The sequence below is a fragment of the Seriola aureovittata genome, chromosome 13 (assembly GCF_021018895.1).
Source record: "Seriola aureovittata isolate HTS-2021-v1 ecotype China chromosome 13, ASM2101889v1, whole genome shotgun sequence".
Classification (NCBI taxonomy): Eukaryota; Metazoa; Chordata; class Actinopteri; order Carangiformes; family Carangidae; genus Seriola; species Seriola aureovittata.
In genome coordinates, this window is record NC_079376.1 from 17187501 (window position 1) to 17205265 (window position 17765).

The 17765-nt window shown below is 43.7% G+C and overlaps 1 protein-coding gene across 1 annotated transcript in view; it reads right to left on the reverse strand.

Annotated features, from left to right (window-relative positions):
- Nucleotides 1–17765, reverse strand: part of LOC130179805 (AT-rich interactive domain-containing protein 1B-like) — a 174365-nt gene that overhangs the window by 110825 nt on the left and 45775 nt on the right. The window contains exon 4 of the mRNA XM_056392867.1: nt 7081–7185. Within this exon, the coding sequence (XP_056248842.1) occupies nt 7081–7185 (105 nt within the window). The remainder of the gene's footprint in view (nt 1–7080; nt 7186–17765) is intronic.

Consider the following 17765-nt stretch of genomic DNA (forward strand, 5'->3'; position numbering starts at 1 on the left):
CCTCCCCTGCCCAGCCAGCCTGCTGGGAGCCCAGGCATCCAGGACCAGACATAAAAATAAACCCAGAAAGGTTAGAAGTGGCTGACTGAAGCTAGGGCAAGAGGGACTAAAAGGGGAGGGGGAGGCAGAGGGGGGAATAAGGGAGAAGGGAAAGAAAGTGGAAGGGAGATAAGGAGGAAAAGGAAGGAGGGAGGTGATGCAGTCTTTTACTCATGCTTTCCAAGTCTTAGTCCATTTTCTCTCAGTTTTTCTATACTGCAGTCAAGAGTGAAAAATCAGCAGAAGAAAAGGTTTATTGTGAAAAGAAAAACTAAAACTAAAAACCCTATCAGCTGCAGCAAATGTCACTCAGCTTGAAATATTTGTTACTTCAGTGCACAGTTTTATCCACTGAGGAAGAAAGTCTTCCAGATTCATGTACTGAAAAATAATTTGACTAGAAGGTTTCCCCATCCAAACTATTAATGAATATAAAATAGATGTTTCCAATCCTCAGTTCAGATTGGCTCAATAACATTTGAAAGATTTTAACAGTTAATTTAAATATTAATGTAGTAACAGAAAATCACCATTTATAATAGAAGGCTTAGTGCCAGAAGGGCATATCTGGCATTAATGCTTGGTGAAAATGAAATCGATATATCAAGCATGCACTTGATCTATTTGGTTGTTCTGAAATCAATAGGAGTTTTTTATCAAAAGCAAATCAAACACTAATTGAACAGAGTGACCTGAGGTGACGTCTTAGCCAAGATCCTCGTCACATTTTAACAGCAGCACAGGATGTAACACCTCGAAAGGACAAGCAAAGCTGGTAAAACACGCAGTGTGTCATGTTCATTTAGTGTGTATATCTGATATCCCGATAAAGCAGCCTTTATGTTCACACACTGTCACACTGTTGACTGTCCCATGGCGGATCAGGGAAGACAGTTTCAAAGGTGTTGATGTGTGTTTTGTGTCCCATAAAAAAAACAAAACAGGTCTACCTACTTACACACTGCTGCTCTGTCCACTGTGGGATGATTACTGTCCCAGATATCAACAGGCACACACACAATTGGATGCATGCAGAAATGTACATCAACACACACGTTCCCACTCACAGGCAAGTGTTCCACTTTCAATTTACATCAACCAATTTTATAAAATGTTTATGCGGAATCCTGCTCGTCACTGAAATTCAGATCAGCGGGGTGTGTGCTGCCGTTTTAAACCATGAGCTGCCTCTCCTTCTCTGTCCTCTTTTTTCCTGAATCTAAACTGGTCTTCCTAATCTGCTAGAAGAAATAAGCTTTGACAGAAGACACCAGCCAGAGAAACTGATGGGCAAAGGATAAAAAAAGAAAGAAAAAAAAAAAGATGCAGAGTGGAAACATTTCTCTCCTTCTAGGGTCAGTCCTCGCTCGCTCCCTCTCCTCCTCTTCCTCCTCCTCCTCCTCCCCCTCCCCGTCCCTTATCTCCCCCTCTGTCTCTCCTCCTCTGTACGAGAGGCTGGTGGACAGGCGCCAGTGGAACCCGGACTGGTGTTTTCTTAACCAAGTTCATCCCTCTCCATTTCCCCCTCATTCTCAAATGACAAAGCCTGTCACACGCTAGGGGAGTACGCATGTGTAAGCATAGGGGTAGGTAAGTGTGTAAGAGTAGTGCTTGGACAGTGTGTGCACACATGCACACAGTTTTCCCTCTCTTCTTCACTCTGGTGTGCGAGGCCTCTGTCAGTCAGCGTGTCAGGGGTGGCTGGATATAAACATGCTGCCCTTCTCTCTCTCCCTGTACCACTGCTGCTCAGCCTTGTGTTACCACTTTGCTTTAACAACCTACACTGGCCAGCATAGTTCCCAGTAGGTAGAACAGTGTGTAGCCATCAAATTTTTTGCCATGAGATACAACTAAAAGCCCTCAGGCAAAAAAATACTTTATTGATCCCCATAGGGAAATTCTCTTTTGGTGTGTCTCTCCTCCACAGCTGAGAGTGCAGTGTCAGCTGGTGGGGATTCAGCATCCTGCTAAAGGACACCTCAGCAGTGCAGATGCTTGACAACATAGAAGTTCAAACTTCCATCTTCAGATTAATGGTTGGTCTCTTTTTATATGACATCTGTAGTCATAATTTCAAACCTGCACTGTAGCGACGAAGGCTTGCTAAAAGACAAAATTGGGTAAAAAAATCGAAAGTGATTTCTTATACATGGCTATTGATCTCAAGGGCTTTCTCATATCTAAGCTGTTACATAACAGAATATGTCTGTGAATGTGTTATATTTGGATTTCAGGTATTATCACAGGTGATTTTCCTGTTTAAAGGGGATGTTGACATATAAAGATGAAAGACCTGTAGAAATTTACCAGCTTCCAACTCCACTTCCTGTTCGTCTATGTTTTCAAGCCGTAGGGGAACAAGTGGTACGGCCCCAGCGAAAACACATGTTCCTGGCTCTTGAGGATCAAAAAAAACCCTGCGTGTACATGAAACTGTGTGTGCGTGCTAAATGATTCATGAGAGGCAAACGAAAACAGGCCGGCATTAAAGCGGAAAAATAGCCTGTCTGCATTTTAGATGAAGCCGGGGTCCTCTGACTCGCTGTGTCATGATATCTGGGTCTGTGGTGAAACAGGGCAGACGTGAAAACACTGATTAGAATATTAGTTTTATTCAAAAATCTGAAATTATACCGTAAATTGTAAGGTCATATGGAGCATGTGTGGATTTGAATCAATCACTCTTATTGGTATTTGATCGAATAGGTGTATAGGTTTAACCTGACCCTGTACCTCACAGTGTGGAAGTGGCTTCAGATTAGCGGTCCTATTCTCAGAGCCTCTGTGTTCATAGCAGTGGCAGGGAGCTGCTGTGGCCTTCAGTGCTGCTGTCTGTTCTAAGAATAGGCAGCAGGGTCCAGAGAACATCTCGTCTCTGAGTCTCTCTGCCTCCCTCTCTCCTTTTCCTCTCCCGTCATTTTCCTCCCTCCCTCTCTCCCCCTTCACTCTGTTCCTCTCCCTTGCATTTCTTTGCTTTCTTGACTCCCTCTGCCTCCTTTCCTCCTCTCCTCCCCCCTGTGTGCACTAATGTGGAGGCTGAATCTAACCCTGCTGGATGACATTACTCTGTGCTGCCTGCTGGCCTGTCTGCCTGCCTGGGGACTCTAAAATAAAACACAGCAGTGGGGAGAGCCAGAGTGAGAGCACATACTGTATAGGCAGCCTGACTGACATGCTCTGATAGAGCACACACACTCGGTGTGTGAAAAACGGCTCGCAGAGGACAGAATGTGTATCAAAGTGTGTGATGAATGTGTGTATGTGAGCAAAGGGGTGTGTTTGATTGTGAGTGTGTGGTTGTACCGAGAGAGAGGGGAGGGGAGCAGGCCTCTCCAGCTGTGCCCTGTCAATCTTTCATGACCTAACACTCAGGAAAAGAGAGAAGGGCAAGGTGGACAGGAGTGAGAGGGAAGAGACAGCGAGGGAGAGATAGTGTTTCTGAATTTTCCCTTTTGTCTGATGGAAAATAAGTCAAGGAGGGGCAAATGAGCACTGAAAGACATACAAGAGTATTTTTATCTGTGTGTGTGTGTGTGTGTGTGTGTGTGTGTGCGTGTGTGTGTGTGTGTGTGTGTGTGTGTGTGTGTGTGTGTGTGTGTGTGTGCTAGTGTGAATAACATGTCGCTGCCGGAACCCCATAGCCTGAATTCAACATCCCTCACCCTGAACAAGTGACAAAAAGATAACCACGTTTCACTTCACCGCTTCACGCCCTCTCTCTCTCTCTCTCTCTCTCCCTCTCTTACTCATTCTCTTTCTCGTCCTGCTCTTCACCCTCCTGGCCCCCCTTCCTCACCTCACTCTCCCACCCCCAGCTCTCTCTCTCCGTCTTTCCACATGGCTAGCCATCCTCTCCCATGTCCCAGAGGATGGGAGGCTGTGCGGCAGCTTGGCAGGCTGTCAGGGGAGCGCCGGAGAGCAGGGAACATGTAGTGACTGGAACGGGGGTGGTGGTGGGGCTGTGGGGGGGGGGGGGGGGGGGGGGGTATGAAAACCCTTGCTCCTCACCTCACTGTGCCACTGGAAGAACTGGTTTGGCTTAGTGAGGTTAGGCAAAAGATGCAAAGGGCTAAGGGCGCCACAGAGAGGAGGAAAACACAGAGCTCTCACTCTTCTTCTGTTTCTATGCACCGGGTACGTCACCAACACAGCAGGAAATAACAATGCAGCAGTCAACATGTCATCCTGTGTCAATCATGCTGTCTAGCTCTGCAGCACCCCCTCAGGAACTAACGTGACACGTCACCTTTTATCGACCCATAATTGCCACACCTGGGGGAAATAAGGATCATTTTGAAAATGGCAGAAGCCAGCGGCGAAACACCTTTAAGCTTCTGTGCAATCTAAGCAGTGTTGACCAACATGTAGCACACACTACACTACATTACATTTACTCATTTGGCAGACACTTTTACCCAAGGCAACATACAAGTGAGGGACAACACTAAAGCTTCAGTGCAGTAGGAGACATTGGTGTAAGTCCTAAGAACTATCTATTGAATAAGTGCAAGGAGATGAGGTAAAGAAGCGCACAAGTGCATAGTAAGTTCTAGTTAGGCATGTGTTCGAGGTGTTTTATTTAAAAAAGAATTTCACAAAATGGAGGCGACACCTTAAGCTAATATTTTTTTTCCTTTCTGTGTGTAATGTGCAACTACAAGGAGGGGAAAATATATGGGCAGTACTGCCAACTCTGCCAAGAGGTTTCACTATCGAGTGCTTCATCTTCCCAATAGACAATCTTTGCTCTGGCTGCTGAATTCACTATTGTGTGCAACTGGAGGAACAGGCTTAGCTAAACCACAGCAAATGTGAAGAGGCGAGACAAACTGCAAGAGGAATACCACGGTATTTATTCTAACCCTGTATTAAAACTGTTAATGTCAGTTTAACATGGAAAAGCTCTTAATAAACAGATACTGACTGCTGGTAACAGGTTACCAAGAAGCAGAGCTTTTTTAGCAGATAAGAAGGGACAATGCTGTTGAAAATATATACAATGAAAAACACCATTCCCTAATTAATTAATTCAACGACCAATATGACAGAAAAGCAACATAATTCATTGCTGATGTTAGGCTGAAACACACGGCATTAACGTCAGTAATGCTACATGGAAACTACACTGAAAAGCTCATGGTGAGCACCTACTTTGTCTTGATGTAATTAAAGCATTAACGATACAGATACTTACATATACTTATAATGCTATACACTACCAGGCATGCTATATTTCCAATACATTACATTTTAAAAGAACCAAGGGGCACTGTGACTTGCATTTGTGATAAGTTACTAAAGCTCTTTCTCCCTTTGGTCTCCCTTCAAAAATCCCGCCACATCACACAGCAGACTCGTCCCAAAACAACAACATGACACTTTGCCGACCCGCGCTCCCTCCCTCCTGACAGAGAGAAAGGGAAAAAAAAGATGACAGCAGCTTTAGATCTGACATCAAACGCCGGCGAGAGAGTGAGAAAGAGAGAGGGGGAGAGAAAAAAAACGAAAAAAAAAAAAAAATGGTTACATCTCTGCCGTGACAGCTTGCTGGAAGAGCCTGGCAAGCGCTAAGCAATTTCTCTCTACTTCTCTCTCTCTCTCCCCGTCCATCTATCCATCTCCCCCTTGCTCCGTCTCTGTCTCTCTCTCATCAAAACTTGCCGCCGATTAGGATCTCTGAGAGCCATGCGCATTGGATGGGATGTGAAAACACACGGAGAACCCAAGGGGTAAAACGCCAGGATTAAAGTGGTGAGGGAATATGGGGTGATAGTGGTTGTGGTTCAAATAGATCGGCCCCCGCGACTGCAGTGGCTCCTCGCCTCGCCTTGCTCTCTCGCTCCGGATTCACACACTGATACATCAAGGCCATTTCTCATTATAGCACGAGGGGGGGGAAAAAAAGCTTTCATGACGCTGCTTTAGATGGAAAGACAGAGAGGGAAAGGGAACGGGGGGTTCAGAGTGTGGGAGAATGAAAATGAAAGAAAAAAGGAGAAATGCCAAGATAAAGCAGATGACATACTATTAGTAGTATGTTATGAGGGGAAAAAAAGGCAGAGAAAGAGATAGAAAGAGTGTGTGAGTGTGTGTGTTTGTGCATGAGAAAGTGGAGTAACAGGAATCACTTGGAAAAATGACAGATAAATCAGCCACTGATTTGAAACAAAGCAAAGCCAGCCACCAGTGTGTGTTGAAACAAAGAAGACGACCAGTGCTCACAGACTTTTAAAGTGCAAGTGCATGGAAAATATTATGGCTCAATTTGAGTTCATACACTTAGCTTTTCTTGCAGTTTATACCCCCCCCTCCAACTCCTGAGGCTGTTCCAAAGTATCTGGTAAATTAAACGGCACACACCTCAAGCAGTGCCAATATTTGCGACTTTTGCAAAATGTCTATTTATTCTATTCTTGAAGCTGGAAGGGGAGAAATAATAGAGAGTAAAAAGCGATTAGTTTAGCCAAAAAATTGGAGCGGCCCACATCCCTCTCCCCTCATAGATCAGCCTGGCCTCACAATTTCTTCTCAATTACTCCTCCAGTCAACCTGCTTAACGATTTTTAGCTCGCTCAAATGCCAAGAGGCAGCGCATGTGGGTTTTGCATGGACTGTCTGTGTCCGTGCATATGCTTTGCTGTGTATGTGGGAGTATGTGTGAGTGAGTGCACGGTGCTGAGACCAATGGGCTGATGCGTGTGGCCTTTTTTGCCTTCTGCATGGGCGGCAGTCAAAACACAGACACGAGCTCTGAAATGAGCAGTCAGATCCATGTCGTCCCATGACACGGGAGACAAAGAGGCGGGTCACGCGGTGAGCGGAGCCGTTTGATTGGCGGAAAAGCTGGGAATAGGGGAAGTGGAGGGAGACAAAAAGGCAAATGTTTCTACGAGGTTTCAAACTGTGTTTTGGTGTCCGCTGCAACAAAAGACTCTTTTGCTTTGATTCTGAGATCAGGCTTGCCTCAAATGTAATCCTGTATTCAACTGTATGTGTCACATTCAGCCTATCGGTAGTCTGAAACTGTCTTTCACTCACCGGCAGACTGGAAGGGCGATCCTGGGAGACGCCATCTTCGTTGTTGGCCTTCCCAGAATTCCCTGGAGCAGGACCCCTGGCGCTGTAGTTCTCCTGCTGGGCCTCCTAGAAAGAAAGACACAGAGAGAGAAACACACTGAGTCTATGATCAATAAATAAAAGGGCTATACTTTACAGAGCCCTCCAATATGTAGGTAGAAGAGTAACTAAGTAAATTTTATATATAAATACAATACTGAATATATAAAGAATTTTATTGAGGCAATGTTTAGACCTAGAAGGACTTTGTCAGGCAAGTTATCTGGGCATTACAGTATTTTGTATCATGTGATCTCCTAATTGCAGACGGAGCCGTCATTTTTTCTCTGCATGTAAAGCTTGCTTTTTGTTCACATGAAGAAGACTTTGTGGGTCAGAAATTTGCATCCAAAACCACACAGACACACACAAACACATGAATGTGCACACACACACACACACACACACTGATGCAGTACTTGCAGACTGATAATCATCCGAACATGCACCCATCAGCACACCATACCCGCTAATTCATTTCAACCAAATCTCGGCCTAACCACCCACTAATCCTCAAAACATACACACACACACACACACAAACGCACATATACAAACACACACCAATACACACACTCAGTTCTATTGTTCAATCTAAGTCATTTTCTTTCCCTCTGTAATCACAAGCCTATCTAGTGTAAACCAATTTTCTCCCCATTGTCGGAGGTGTTGCCCTCTCCCTCCCTCTGTATCTCTCCCTCCTTCCCTCTCCCTCTTCTTTTCATTCACCGCGGAGGTCGTTCCTCCATCATGTTAAGCGTCGGCAGCACAATGGCAACTTGTTAAAGAGCTCTGAGTGGAAGGATTAGTGATAACTGATCGGCGAGACACGGCAAGAGATCACACGCGAGTGCTTGCACACACACAACCAGACACAACATACACACAGCTGCACATTTATGTTATATACACACATACAGGGTGTCCTCAGGTTTTTACTTTTCGAAATCCATTTTCCCCCCCGCACAGTTTGATTTCTTATCAGTTGTGTGATTATACTGTAGTAGGTGGGCAATATTCCTGTCAGGTAGGTGATATAATTTTATAGCTGAAGATTATCCTTCTCAGCCAGAGCTGTATCATGTGAAATGGATCTATTATTAGAGCATTAAATGTGTCATAATTTGTGCATCCGGGCTGAATGATACCAATTCAGTACTTTTGCAGATTCTTTAGGAAATCTAATCTCACGTTAATTTCTTACAAATATACAATAGCTGCAAAGTTACACAGTTTGCATGCAGTTTTAAAAGCTACGCGCACACAGATAAAAACTGAATGTATTCATTCATCCATTATTAAGAAATGTAATGACCTTAAATGCCCTAGAGAAGTCTCTTCAAATTCACATTTCAATTATTAGCCAATTAGATCACCGAAGCACTAATTTTAAAAATTCAGAAAAAAAAAAAAATCCTAATGTTTCCTGGAATGTTAGTGTTCAGTATAGTCTCTGTAGGCATTTGCTTATTCAAAGTCCCATTTTTAGCATGAAGTGTACTCATGCTCCACCCACTGTAAAGCCACGTCTCCCTTGTGCAACGCTCTTAAACCTGGTCCTGCAGTTTGCTGTGTGCAAGTAATCTCCCTGAACATGTTCAGGGTGGTTTCATATGTTTCAGGATGGATTATTACATTTTGTCAATGAACCCTCTGCTCAGTTAATTGAGCATAACAATTTATCGCAATCTTAATTTTCTAAAAAAAAAAAAAGCATTGTGCTGACAGCAAAACATGGTGCAGAGTGTTAGCTATGGAGTCTGAAGCAATGATTACATGTAAGCTACCCAGTTCTCCAGGAACTAAAAGTAACTGGATTTTGAAAGACAAAACAAAATAAAAATTAAAAACATTTATCTATGTGATTTGATCAGTGGTTTCAAACAGATACATGTTCTTATGGGAAATTTGTAAATCAGGTGATATTTGTTTTCAGTCATTTCATGTAATTTTGGTTCAAATGTTCACAGCGATGATGTACAGTACACGAATTACAGAGTACCCAACAATCCTTTTAAATCTGTGCATGTAAGAAGTTAGACAGCACTCATTCGTTTGAGGGACTTTAGAGTTACACTTGCGGATATATTCAATAATATTTGTTATTGTTTTAATTCGTGTGTCTCTGTGTGTGATGACTGCTTTGTGAGAAGGAACTGTCTTGTTGTGATGCTGTGTACATATCATTTTTTCTCAGGTCTCTGTTGTAAAAGAGATCTTGATCTCGGTTAGACGTCCTGAATAAATAAAGCTTAACTCATTTAGGATATTTGATTTCAAATAATAATCAAAATTAAGTGAGTTTTGCCATATAAATGGAACATCATGCAATAATCTTGTCACAATAGCCTCCTTATTCCAGTCATAACCTAAAACCCAAAAAGCAGCATCATCCCCCTAACCACATTTACAAGCCAGAGGGGAAGCCCCGTTCACCCAGATGTGGTTCGATCACTGGATAACATATCACCCCATAAGTGGGTGGGTGCGGAGAGACACAACAGGACTGCAGCAAAGAATGGAGGAGTTATTTTAAAAACAAAGCCATGCTAGTTTCCTCGTCAGGGCCCGGGGCAAGCGTTGTATTTGTGTGCACAGCCCCCCCTGTGTTTATCACTGGGAGCCTGGATGCATGCCAAACGTCAGGCTTTCATTACATGGTCGGACGTGTTTCGTTTGAAGCAGAAACCCGACTTTGACACAAATACACCTCCACAGGTAAATAAAGACCTGGGGAAGGAGGAGGAGAGGAGAGGAGAGGAAACGGAAAAAGGGAAGAGATGTGTAGTGGACAAGTGTTTCACACACAGAGACACACACACACACACACACTCACACTCATGTGACAGTTCAGTTCACAAAAAAAAAAAAAAAAAATGCACACACGGACAGACAGTTGCTCGCACAGTGAATTGAGAACAGAAGAGTGGCTGACCCAAGTCCAATATTTATTCAGGCATATGAGTCTGTAGTGTGCGTGTGTGTGCATGTGTGTGCATGTGTGTGTGTGTGTGTGTGTGTGTGTGTACTCGAGGGGATTTCCGTTTTAAGTGGGTCAAAGTGAGGTTAGCCTCATACTACTGTTTACACTCACGTTCTTACATCATCACTGTCAACTGTAATATGGACAGGGAAGGTGAGAGAGGGAAACAGAGGCTGGCAGGAGGGAGGGCGGAAAGACACAAGAGAAATGCAAAGAAAAGCTGAGATGCAAAAGAAACAGAAGGAGAAGAAATGAAGGAGGAGGAGAGAAAAGCAGAAGGAGAGAGAGAAACAACGGTGAAAAAAAGACTAGAAAAAGCAAGCGCACGAGAACATCAGAGGCAAATGAAGGAATGCTGCGAGTGCATCCTTTCATTTGAGTTTTTTCCAGTCCATTGTCTCAAAATCCCATTTCCCAGCTAATTTAGAAGCTTCTAAAATACACTCCACTCCATACCTTAAGCCTTAGGCCACAGCTAATCCTGTCTTCACACGCACACACTCCCATACGTGCACACACAGAGACATGCTCATTCATCCTCCATGCTTTTCAAAAGACTTCATCTTGGCATAGTAGAAACGAATGAAGGATATTGAAGGCAAGTGTTTGAAGTACATCAGGGAATGCAGGAATCAAACTGTGAGTTAAATGCTATTAGACAGCTGTGTGGAGAGGCAGTGTAATATTAGATTTGATTGAATAGATGACTGCTGAATGTGGTGTAATATATAGAGCCGGAGAGGTTTTATGCAGACGTAAATCAATATTGTAGCACCACGTTAATCCCAGCCACTCTGGAACGGGAGTCAGTCGGTAAGTGTGAAATGTTCGAGAAGCAGAGACGTGTGGATGTTACACGCAGACGATTGTTTGGAATATGAGACTTGCATGCACCCGCTTCCAAAAGTACTCAATCCGGCTTGAAATTGAATCTTTTGTATTGTGTCAGTGTGAAGTTAGACTCCCAGAGGAGGAATTTTCTTTTCCTCAAAGCGGAGGTCAAGGGTCAGCTTGTACTGCAGAGCAGCGCCTCCTAGAGCTGGCTGCCGCTTCAGTGCTGCAGGTTAAGGATGTCTAGGCCTCAAATATTATTTCAAGCCATCCCACACAAAAAATGTGACTCCTTTCTTCTGTTTTTTTTTTTTTTTTTTGGCTCAGACTTAGTTTAAGAAGATTGCATTGGGCCTTTTTGGTCTAATGCACTCCGCACGTTCTAACTCTTTATTCAAGCAGGGACTGAGGTGAAATGCTGCCTCGCTTTGCTTGTATAAGTTTGATTGCCTGTCTCGGAAAATCAGCAATGAAAATGGCATGACAGACAGCAAGCGCATTTGATGCCACCACTTGACACAACAGTAAGCAGCCAGAGCAAAATTCACAGCCATTACGCTAAGCTGGTTTTGGCTGACATCTGTCTCGATCTCCTTTTTTTTTTTTTTTTTTTTTTTTTAAACAGTGAGGAAAAGATGTGGATTACCTCAAACTGTACTTCAGCATTATTTATTTCAATTTTAACATGCTTTCTTTTTAATCCTGTTTTCCACTGCTATTGTTTGCTCTGGGTTACCCTGCTTTTATAAAATTTAAATGCAGATGTCAGTTTTTCTCATATCCACAATCCAGTAGGTGTCCTGCTTGATTCTGATTGGCTCTCAATTTATGAAGGCAAATGAACCAACTTCTACTCGCATTGTTTGTTCTTCTCCATCTATTTTTCCTCCCTTTTGTCTTGATTATATAAATGTTTTGTTTTTTCCCTCCAGCCTTCCCTCACTCTCCTCAGTCTTAACTGCTCCCTCGGTCTCCATCACTGCACCTTCCTCACTCTCATTTTCTTCCTCCCTGTCCCCATTAATCTCTGGCTTTCTCCACACCTCTCACATCCCTCCTACTCCCCATCTCTTTCACTTTATCCATCACTTTCCCTATCACTCTCTCCATCCACCTCTAGCTTTCCATCCCACCTCTCTTTCTCCATCCCCATCCCTTTCTCCGTCCTGCTCTTCTTCATCAATGCCGCCTCCACCCCGTTCTCCCTCAGTCCCTCCCTGTCTCCAGCCGCTCTCCTCATGACTACCAAATGAATTAGTCACCCCCCTTTTTCCCCTGCACCTTGGCAGATGCACATCTCCACAAAATCTGACGCTAATGCCATTAATATTCATTAAAAATTAAGCTTAATTGCGTGTCTTTAGGAGAGAGCCCCCACCCACACCCACATCCACACCCACACACACACTCACACACACACACTCACACTCCCTTAACCATACAGACATGCACACTCACACACCATCAACACCAGCGCATTTGGCCAACACCTCCTGCCACATTACCCCAAGGACAGGGAGCTTCTGATGTCCATTGAGCACGATGCCGAGAAGCACACACACACTGACACACCCAGTCAGATCCACTGGGTCAGTCACTGGGGAAAGACACGGTGATGGGAGGGTCAGACAGAGGTAAAACGCGAGGTAGTCTGTTTACACGCCGTTGTCTTTATTTCTTCATTTATGTGCGAATGTGTGCGTACCCTGCCCTCTGCCAGTAATTACTGTTGAAGGCAGTATTTTTAACTTTCATTCGGCCGAGCTGTTAAAGAATGACTGGTCTTCAAAGAAAAAACAAAACAAAACAAAAAAAAACCACAGCAGACGTGTTCAAAAAGCTTCTACGCATCAGAGAGAGGCACTGATGATGATGATGATGATGATGATGGTGGTGGTGGTGGTGGTAGCGGTGGAGGGGGGAGGCGGGACATCCATATTCAACACCCCACATTCACACATGCACTGGTTCAGACTTGCAGATATGCACACGTGCTCACACCAATCAGACTGACTGAACCGTAATTGAAGCAACAATCAGCAGAGAGAGCGAGCTACACCGTGTTCTGAAAAATGTGACAAATCAACATTTGGTTATGATATGCTTGTCTTCCGTGTTTTCTTGACACTTACATCTTTTGATCCATTGCTGAATATTTGGAAAACACTGCGGATACATTCTGATTACTACAGATATGCTGTAAATATATTATAAGGAAGACCTACTTTCGTCTCCTACAGCGGCCTTTTCAAACTGTGTGTTGGTAAGACTGCATGTAAATCATGGGCATTTATTCCAGGATACAGCCTATTATTATCATCACGGGAAAGGTGACCATTAGAATGGAAATAGCTGCTGTATGTGCATATGTGAGGATGCCTGTGTGTGTATGCCTACATATTGGACGGCTGTGTGTGTGTGTGTGTGTGTGTGTGTGTGTGTCTGTGTATGTGTGTGTCCAGCCTATCTTAATAGGTCCATTTGTAGCAGGACCTGTTCTAGTGCTGTGTCCTTCAGATTGGATTCTATCTCCGCAATCCCCCTGACCTTTAGCACAAAGAGACTACAAGAGAGGACCAGAGCTCTGACACAGGACACACACAGTCACACAGTCACACACACAGTCACACACACACACACACACACACACACACACACACACACACACAGAGCCACAAGCAAGCATTCATTCTTGCCCATATAAACAGAAGAGCACACATGCAGACACAGAAAGAAATGCACATGCACACCCACACCAGTTTGTGTGCAGGCCGTCCCTCAGGGATGATGTCAGATGTAGCTAACGGTGTAAGCTGCAGATCCCGTTGCCAAGGCTTTCATTCTCATTCCTCTACACAGGCTAATCAAATAAGAGCCAGCCTTTGTACCATCTTCACTTCACACACTCCTTGCAAGTCCCCGTCACCACCACCCCCATCCGCCCATTCACTTCAATTGCTTAAGAGGACATCCACCCAAACTGGTGTACACCCACATGACTTTTGCTAAAGCATGGAGGAACAATAGTGGTGTGTTGGCGAGCTTGACTTTGACTGTGACATTTTTTTTTTTTGGTGTTTTCTCTTTCTCTCTCTGTCTGTGAAGTCTGTATCCAGGAACAAATGTAGCGGCATTTCCTAACAAATGGCAGCTAAATGAGGCCCCTAGGGTGCTGTGCCGCTAACTACCGGCCCCCTTTTTTTCTGAGCCATTATGATTGTCCTAACCGTTCCAAAAACACCTCTCCCGTTCTCGTTCATTTGCATTTGAATTGCAGCTCGGCTGTACAAAAACAAACATAAATCAAAAAAGGGGGGAAAAAAAAGAAGAAGAAGAAAAAAAAACAAAAAAAACACAATGGCGGATTCTGGTCGAGCAATTAGCGAATGTCAGTCAATGTGGAGGTAGAAAACACACTAAATTAAAAACATTGTCTCAAACATATGCAGACACACACGCTGACACACACAAAACCTGGCTGACATATACAGTATATACATAATTTTTTTCTTTTTCAGTTTTATCATTTAGTTTTTGCTCGAAAACTCATCAAGCTTAAGTGCTCGTCAGCGGCGGCCAATCGGAATGCGGCAGGCCCAGGGTTGCCGTGGCGATACGCAGGGACATTTAGAGGACTCCGATAAACTCTGCCATTTAAAAGGTTATGACAATTAACGCGGCTCTCTGCAAATTACCACTGCCAGACCTTTACCCACGGACGTCTCTCTCTCCCTCTTATCACCCCGCACCCAGCCTCACTCTCTCTCTCTCTCTCCTCTACCTCCTCCTCTCCCTCTCTCTCCCACCATATGCCCTCCATTTCCTCAGCCTGTCCTCCCTCCATCCCTCGCTCCCTCCTTCTTTCTGTCCACCCCCTTCCAGCCAGCAGCACTTTTATTATCCTGTTAATTAACAGAGTTCTTCACTTAATATTCAAATGGTGACCAATTAATGACATTGAACTTTGGGTGCCCCACCCACCCACCTTCCCCTCTGCTCTCACCACATCCTATTCACTCTCTCTTTCTCTTCACACACCCTCCTTCCTGGCTCTCATTTCCTCTGTCTCGTCCCCTCAACCTCCCTACCATCGCCAAGGTGAGCTCCCATTTCCGCGTGAGTGAAAGTGTGTGTGTATGTGTGAGTGCGGGGGGGTGGGGGTGGGGGTAGGGGGGGGTGATTGAGGCAGCAGAGCAAGTATACAGCGAGGGGGTAATAAAGCCAAGGGGGCAGGCAGCAGAAAGGCTCCACGGCCTTTTAATTAACCTGGTGTGATTAAAAGCAGGGGTGGCAGAGGGTGGGGGTAAGGGCCTGCAGCCGGTCAGACATGGAGGGATGACGGACAGGAAGCAGGAATTGACACACTGGATGTAGTGAACAGTACAGGTATGGTTGTGCATAGAGCTTTCACTAGTAAGAAACTGAAAGCAGCTAGAATATAGGGAAAATAAAGGAAATTCATTTTGAGACTGAGAGCTCGTCCTTCAGTTTGGAAACAGCAGCTTACACAATAATCTCACCACAAAGTCCATTTAGCCCATTTTCTGGATCTTTCAACAATGAACTTACAGTCTCAACTTTTTGAGCTAACATTGACGGGAAGTCCTTCTGCGGAAAAGTGCTCAAACAACTGGGCAAACTCCATCAGCTGAAGAAGACTGTGTGACACAAGCCAAACCACCAGATCAACCACTAAATGGAGCTTGTGGTGAGACTGGTTTGTCAAAATGGATTTCCTTTATGAGAAACATTTGACGCACTGTACGTGCAGACTTTTATACATTGCGTGTAATATTTGCAAATCATCACTATCCAGTAAGAATCATATATTTCCAAATTTAGTTTTTTTAAATGTTTATATTATCTGAGGGCTTCAACGTCCCTTTAGGGGCTGTGGCAATGCTGAAAAGTGCACAAAGCTAAAAAACAGGCTTGTTTTTTTAGATTATGAAAAGAAAAGATAGTGATAAAAGTATTTTACAGAACTAGAAGATATGGAGTTTCACAGCTTAACTTAAAAATTACGTTTTCTCAAAATTTCATTGTGGCATATAATAGTACACAGTTACTGTCTTTTCAAAATAATTGTAAAATAGTATTAAAAACTTGACCTGCCAGCCTTAGAGTGGTCATCCTATTTTTTTTTTGTTTAGACCACATGGTGGATGTGTGATGTTGTGCTCATGAGCATCACTAAGCAGCTTCTGAACCAATGAATCACCTTTCTTCCATTCAGGTCCCTGTAAAATGAGCTTGTCTCCTCCAATCAGCTGAGAGCTCCTCTACGCCCCAGCACTGCTCCCCTGAGCCTACTCTCAGACAGGAAGAGGAAATAGTTAAGGCCAATAGAGGAAACGACCAGTGGGATCAGTTTCACAGAGGAGAGTGGATAGGTGGTTTTTACTATGGGGAGTAAATGTCACAGGGAATGACTTCCTTCTTCAAAGACCAGCAGTCAAATCCCGACAAGTCCTACACTCACACAAATACCACTCAGTAGCATATGCACCATACAGTTTATATTATACTAAATGGCGAGGTAATATTCCATTACATGTCATCTCTCTCTAAACGTAAATTTAACACAAACATTAAATAGTGGGTGCTCCATGAAACAGTCGATCAAAGCCAGTACCATGTTCTCACAACATTATGAGTTTAAGTCTGGCAGCTGGCCAATGTTGCATTTCACCTCTTCTCTCTCTCTCCCCTCAGTCTCTCCTGTCACACTCCAGTGTATACTACCCAATAAAGCAAACACGCCATAAAAAATTATCTCCAAATTCTTCAAATTACTGCTCTCTCATTTCCGTTTTTATGAGGTAGAAAGTATTAGACAGTAACAAAATATCACGCACTTCATCTGTTGTGCATCAAGTGTAATATGGCCAAAAAAAGGAAGAAAGGCCACTGATTTTCTCCTTTTAAGCGATTTGTCACACGCTGTGAATGAAGCCAACAATCAGACCAAAAACATTAATGTCGTGATATTTATAGGGTTTGATAAGGATATACTTCCAGATATAATCACTTTAAATGTTTTTTTTTCTCACATCGCAGAATTTGTTTTTTTGTTTTACAGTTCTAACAGCAGTGAGCCTTGATTGAACAGCATTTGGTGGAATATGACATGCTCACATAAAAATATTAAACCAAGTAGTGTATGAGGCAAAAAGCCATCTCAATCAATTAAGTTTAAGTATATGTCAGTGTTTCCGAGAGCTACAACTCATCAATTTATAAATATCTAGTGTTCTCAAACACCCACAGCACTCAAATACACCAGCAAACCACCCACATTTATTTTTTTTTCAAACCTACTTCTTCCCTGATGTGATATTATATATTTTTTATTTTTTATATCATGAGCCTTTTCATCGCATCAGCCTTGATGTCTTAGAAATGTCTTTTTAGCCCGCTCTGCTCCTCGCAATCAGATGAGGTCACAGCAGTGCAATAGACTCAAAGAAAGACGGCATTTTCACTTCGATTTGTGACAAAACCAACTAATAGCGGTCGGTTGCAGAGCAAATTCTGTGTCAAAGGCAGCTGGAATGGTTCCATCAACTGGAGGATGTCCTCTAGCTAGGGTTAATGGGAGTGGAGTGGGGGGAAAGGAACTACGGAGAGCGCCGGAAGAACAAAATAAAGAACTTTTCAGCTTGGATTTCTCAGAGTAATGCGGGGTCAAAAAACAGGGGTCAAAACCACAATGACATCCTAATCTGGCGTGCACTTGCAATTGTGTGTACGTGTGTGCGTGTAATCCGTTCCGTGCGGCTCACATCATGTC